We start from the raw sequence: 6555 nt of genomic DNA, 5'->3' as shown, positions 1-6555 counted from the left end.
GTGTGTGTCTGTGTCTGTGTGCGTGTGTGTGTGTGTGTGTGTGTGTATGTGTTTGTCTGTGTCCTTGGGTGAAGATGTGAGTTGTGCATCTGTCTGCATCATCCCATATCTTCCCAGAAAACATCAAGAGATCTCATTATTTCGACACCTCTCAAGTTTTTTTTTACTCTTTTTTCTTCCCGTATGCCTTGAGTCAAAATTAGTTTTCATTCCCTCTGTGATCTTACTGACTGAAGCCGACTCAAAGTAAAGAAAATCGCAGTCTTCGTATCTTGGTAGCGAGGCTGAGTCAAACACACACTTCACACAGCTGCAGTCTGAGTTAAGCATTGCTAAGTAACCTTCACATTTCACTTGTGTGAAGAGCTAATTTCCTTTAAGTTCACATGTCACTTTTTGTGGCTCTTTTTGTGGGTCCTCTTCAAATGTCTCTCGGCGTCTAATTGCATAGGAAACATTCTAGACAAGCCGGTGTGACAGGCCCGCTCCCAGAGTCTTCAATTATTAAACATCCTACACTCTAGAAAACAGCCCTGACGTTAGCTACAGCCCCTAATCAGAACAGAAAGCCTCATGATATGTCACACTCCTTAGTTGCTGTGGTTTTGTGTACGTGTGTGTGTATTTGTGTAGTTTATAGTTTCTGTAGGAAAGATGAAAATATTTCTTCTCACACCAGTTAAATAAGGCAAAACTCTGACAAAAAAGATTTTTGTCACTGGTAGATCAGAACATTCACACCTATCTTTTTTCTCCCATTTTAAAGATAAAAGAAATTGTTTGTACTTATGAAAATATCTGAAACAATCAGTTATGTTTTGTGTAAAAGTTTGAATAAGACATTCAATCATTGTTTTAACTAATATATACAACATTTGGGGGATTTGTTTTCTTAGTCTCTGTACCTTTGTAGCTTCAGAATCCGTACCAATGGAAAGGTCACACTAGACCAAAATAAGAAATAGCCTCAAGCTAATTGTACCGCATACCTGTAATGTAGGCTTACATTTCCGCTTTAAATCACCTACACTTATTCTGCAAGGCACTCAAAGAAAAGGTCGAATGACTTCTTAAATTTCAACCTAAAACAAATACAGCCTCATTACCATCTATGAGTCATCGCTACGGATGATTAACGTCCAGCAGCACTCAACCTTTGCCTGTCTGACGCTTAACCGTACACAAAACGGCGATGTTCACTGTTGCTGGTTCGCTCCGTGTGCCTCGTGCCCCGAGCGAAACATCTGAACAGTTGCTCTTGTGATCAGTGATCATATGATACATTTACTCAGAGCGAGTTCATTGGAGTAGAACTGGTAAATCATTAAACACACGCTCAGCAGTCTTCCTGCTGAGCAAAAAACTGCTGTACTACCCACAAGTGCAGGCACCATTACATCAAGTGTTCTTCCCCCTGCCATTACCTAAGAAAACAGAATTAATACTTTTCATGCACACAACAGCAATTTAAAACACATTATAATATTTTTGCTCTACTCCCCTAAGCCGCAATCATTAAGGTCAGATATAAAAAAAGAATGCATTTGAATTAATAAACTCCTTTTCTACCTTTCACCATGCCAGTTGTGATTGTTACTGGCAAAATATGCATTTAAATAGTTTCACCTCTCCCAACACAGTTTTTTTGTGCATTTATACAAGGGGTACAATCTCTGGTAATAAATTTCTCATTTCATCAGTGCCATTATGTGCTGTAAGACACTGCAAGCTGGTGTTACTTATTTGTTTTTCATTCTTTATTTCTTAAAGTGTTGTATTGTTCGTAACCCCTAACTTCAGAAGTATGAGACATGAATCATAAAAAATTCTATCTAGTGAAGAAATAAACGTGTCATGCCAGCATTAAATGTTGACTCAAATAAGTTCACAAGTTGTGTCTCCTCTGATCTCTAACATGATCAGAAGGCAGCACCAGTTTACAGAGACAAGACGTAAAAAAGTTCCATGCACAGACACAAAAGAAATATTTTGATATAGACCCAAAGAGAAAACATATCAAAAGACATTTTTATACATGTCTTTTGCAAGCACAAAAAGCAGAAATGGTGTCAAGAGAAAACAAAACAGAAGGCTTGTTTCTTCCAACAATTGCTTTAAGCTACAAAAATCTCCTTGAGTCCCTAGCCTCTCCTCAATGTCAGCCCCCCTCCCCTCGCCCTCCCTCTCTCTCTCTCCTCTTCGTTTCTCTCTTTTCCCCTTTTCCCTCTCTAAGGCAGGACAGGGCCCTCTTTGCACCCTGATAGGTTGCGGGCTGATGCTTAGCAACAACATTCCTGTGCCCTAAGTAGCAGTAAGCCTCTGGCTGAACTCTTTGATGTGGCTGTCAGGCCACATTTATTTCCTTTTAGCACTTTGTCTACTTGTCCAGATGTATAAGGAGATAAAAAGGGCTGGTGTTTACACTGGTCTCCCTCTGTAGCACGGCTGTAATTAGATTGTATTGCTGGTCAGTCTTAAGGAGGTGAGGTGAGGCAAGGCAGAACCCACCTGTGTCAGGATGAGCTGGTCAGGGTTAGACCTCGGGAGCCAGGCTGCAAAAGAGGAAAGCAGTGTGTATAGCATGGTTACTTTATGTACTTTTGTACATAACACTGTGGCAGGCAACATCATAATCACATTCTTGTGAAATCTTTTTAGATCAGTTGATGTCAGTGTAATGTACTATAATATAGCATCCATCAAGATTTGATATCGACAGCCCAGCTTGCAAAACTTTGTAAACTTTGTTGCAGTTGCATCTGAAAAACACCTAGATATGCGTCAACCTTCCCCGACTCACTTTTTGGTATCTCATATTTGCAGGAACCCCACTGTGGAGGTGGTTATGTGCTCCATGTGGTTCTCTTTGTGTTTTGCTTTCGTTGTCTTTCCATCCCTCTGCTGTCTCTCTCTTCCTGCTCCCCTCTCTCATGGTGATATGTTGGAAGTAATAATCACTATTGCCTCTGGGTTTATCAGCATTTATTCGCATAACAACACAGAAAAGGAGAAGACAGACAGCACTGGTGTGATGTATTATCCAGTATGGGAATCATCTTTCATAATGACATCCAACAGAGCTTCCTCTCTTTGCCACCACCCATTTCTCTCTCTCTCTTACACACACACATACATACACACACACACACATACATACACACACTTTCTTCATTTTTCTCTCCCTCTTTCCACTCCCCTCTGTCCACTCTTTATTATCACAGAATCCATGGTGCTCCCCAGCCTGTAAATTTGTGCCGCATTATCATAAGCTGTGGTGATAACTCACATTGCACAGAGACAATAATGATGTGAACACTCAGCATATGCCCCGGGCCCAGCAAATTAAAACAATGCTCAGCTTGATGAGCAGACTAATCTGGACAGCAGAGAGACTGAGAGAGAGAGGGAGAGAGAGGAAAAGGGGGTCCAGGAGCGTCTTAAATAGACGACACAGCAGCACCTCCCTCTGTTCAGTGTAGGTACAACTATAGAAAATTAGGGAGGGAGATGGGGAGAAAAAGAGAGGATGCAGAAAGGGTTGAATAAAGAGAGTAGGAGTATAGATGAAGCACTTGTTTTGAGAACATGAAAGGGGTACGATGCGTGAGGACACAATGAAACAACCACTACCTTTTTATTTTTATATTTTATTTGTTTTAAAAATGTAGGAGCTGAACTTTGTATAAGCAAACATTGTGTTCAGCACATATAATTCTGCAATAAATGTCCTAGGGGTGATCATACAAAGTCATGTTTATATTTTTCATACCAAAATGTATGTATATATAGTTTTTATCTAGTAGTTAAACAAAGAGCTGAATATCAATTATTGATTTATCATTGATTTGAATCAAAATTTCGGTCATGTCTTTGATTGACTAGTGTTATAGTCTGTCTCTGTTGTCAATTTGTATGAAGCAGCAAAATAATCTCAGTAATTCAATTCAGTTTTATTTGTATAGAGCCAATTCATAACAAAAGTTATCTCATAACACTTTTCAAATAGAGCAGGTCTAGACCGTATAAAAAAGTAATCAATCCATCGGCCCTCTTAAAGCAAGTACCAGTGAGAAAATTCTCCTTCATTTGTTCCACATGCTTTCTCATTATAGGCATTGCTGCTTTCTCATCCTCTGGACGGGTCATTGACTAAAGTGAAAGAGTGCACATGTGGAGGAGTATGGAGGAAGGTCTGAGAGGAGAAAAGGGAGGATCAGGACACAAGAAAGCCAGCTGATTGATGTTTTGTGGGTGGGGTAAAATGGTTGTGCTGGATAGGACGGGAAGTGACAAACACAGATGTTGAATGGGTTTGGTGTTTGATCAGCAGGCATGATACTGTGGAGGTGAAGTGGTGGTGTCATGCATAGCGCAGAGCTTGGGTGGGTGGTGATACTGAAAGCAAAGTGATAGACGTCCCATAGGACCTAAACCAGGATGCTGAGGCAGCCCAAAGATCTAGTATGCAGCTAACCCCAGCAGTCCTCCCCCTTCTTCTTCTCCTCCAACACCCCCCTAACATAGTCTGTGGGTGGTGCTGTTAATAATGGTGCAACTAGGAAGATTAATTGTGGGCAAGCAGCAGGATTAGGAGGGGCCTTTTGGGGCCAAGCAGACCAGAAGAGGCCCAGGCTTGTGATCTTTCAAGCAGGCCAGGAAATGAGGCAGGCAGGGGCGCAACTCTGTGGTGGCTCAGAAGAGCATGGAGGTAGATCAAATAGAGAGGACTCACAATTCCTGTCTTAATGCTTGAGTTGCTCCGTTAGTTCATAATGATTGTCATAGACAGACTCTTAGTGTGTTTCCATTATGACAGTCAATATAATGGCAAAATTAAAAAAAATAAACACTTTTTTATAAATAGGATAGGTGGTGATTATTTTGCTTCAGGATCTCTCGTGGCCCATTCCAGTATTCGTTTTGCCTGTGCTGCAGATTAAGTATGAATACCTGGTTGTTATTCCTCAAATGGGACGTGTCAGTTTTTACTAAGTACACTGTGTTCTTATTTTGGGTTGTTTCACTTCTTGTATTACACATTCCATACAAGTACAGCGTACACGCAGGGAGTGATCTGTGATATTTCTTAACAGGTTTCAGCCACTCCAGAGGCTGAGAGCAGCAGGTCTGCTGTCAAAACAATATTTCTATTCCAAGCTGTTTCTTTCACAAGCATGGTCCACCAGCATATATGTAGTAAGGTCTCAAATAGGCTTATTTTTCCATTTTTCCCTTTGGTGTAATATGAGACACATGCTGGCCAGACCTTAATGCCTTTCAGAGATGCTATCTGAAAGCACATTATGTGATCGTTTTCAATTCACAATGCTCTCTTTGCCCATGAAGAATATGGTTCCATTTAGCAGTGCAGACCATTCCATTTCTCAAGGTTATGCATGGGCATGTAGAGGAACAACAATAAAAGTGGGAAAAATGCAGCTCCAAACCATCTCTAATATGTATTTGTCAGTTGAGTCTCTTGCTATGATTAAAGGCCCAGTGAATTCCTTCCTGCAGGAAAGAAAAGTATTTCTGCAAAGGCATCAGATATCGCTGTGTCATGATAAACTGCCTGCTCCACTAACTAAAAGGCTAAGGGAAGGAAGAGGATGTTTTGGACCTTGAAACTGCACGAAAGAACAACAACACAAGAAACTCTTGACCTGTTTGGGAACCTGCTCTGAGATGCAGGCCTCTGTTTTCCCTTTGTCTTAAAGCAGCGTTTGTCACACTTGTTTAGCCTGAACCTCTGACTGGACAATCAATAGCTCATTCTAGTTGCGCAGCCAGGAATCTATGCACATATTTACCTCACATTTCAGTTATGCGACATTAAATAAGATAGTCAGTTTGCATTTAAAATGCAAATTACATTTCCTCTCTTAAAACCAGTGTAGAGAGGTCATTTTGTTCCATTCGTCAGACTACCCTCACATAACCACGCTACATTTGGCTGTTCAGAGTGAGTGACGTCTACCCTTTAGTTGACCACTGCAGGAGGTCATGGCTGAGTGAAGGTTAAGACCTCTCCTCCCTAACCATGTCGTAGATCAGACCATCAAAGCCAGGACTGTAGCACCAGAACACATGAGAAGTAATAAAACATGACCTGCCACATTATGTCATAAAACAGGAGCAGTGTTTCCAACATTTCCTGTACCAATCCCAAAGGATTTATGACACTCCCAGTCAGCTACAATGACACTTTTCAAAACTTGTCAAACCTAGTTTCCTTTCTAAATACTTAAAACTACTCTTCTTTTTGTATGTCTCCCTTCCCCTAGCCACCTAATGAGGCTGGATCTGAGAGTCACCCACTGCCCTACACTCCTTTACCACGAGGATCTAGAGATGCCAAGAACCACAAAGGTAAGGAAAAGACACTTTGCACTTTATAACCTTTTCAGTCTGGTGGTTTGTATATACATATCTAGAGACATTCTTCAAAATAAAAAAGAAGCAACATATATTATCATACATTCAATCATAACGTAGGTCCATGGATTATGTCAATACAAGTCATAACCCTAACAGCTACAGATAGTGGGAATCTAT

The 6555-nt window shown here is 40.8% G+C and overlaps 1 protein-coding gene across 1 annotated transcript in view; it reads left to right on the top strand.

The window, feature by feature from the left end:
- lrmda (leucine rich melanocyte differentiation associated) overlaps positions 1-6555 on the top strand; it is a 197317-nt gene that overhangs the window by 165826 nt on the left and 24936 nt on the right. The window contains exon 6 of the mRNA XM_035663901.1: positions 6285-6369. Coding sequence (XP_035519794.1) covers positions 6285-6369 — 85 coding nt within the window. The remainder of the gene's footprint in view (positions 1-6284; positions 6370-6555) is intronic.

Source organism: Morone saxatilis, unplaced genomic scaffold (assembly GCF_004916995.1).
Source record: "Morone saxatilis isolate NCDOM2014 unplaced genomic scaffold, NCSU_SB_2.0 Contig19, whole genome shotgun sequence".
In the NCBI taxonomy this organism is placed as follows: domain Eukaryota; kingdom Metazoa; phylum Chordata; class Actinopteri; family Moronidae; genus Morone; species Morone saxatilis.
Note: the sequence above shows the minus strand (reverse complement) of the source record. Positions and strands in the feature narration are given on the sequence as shown.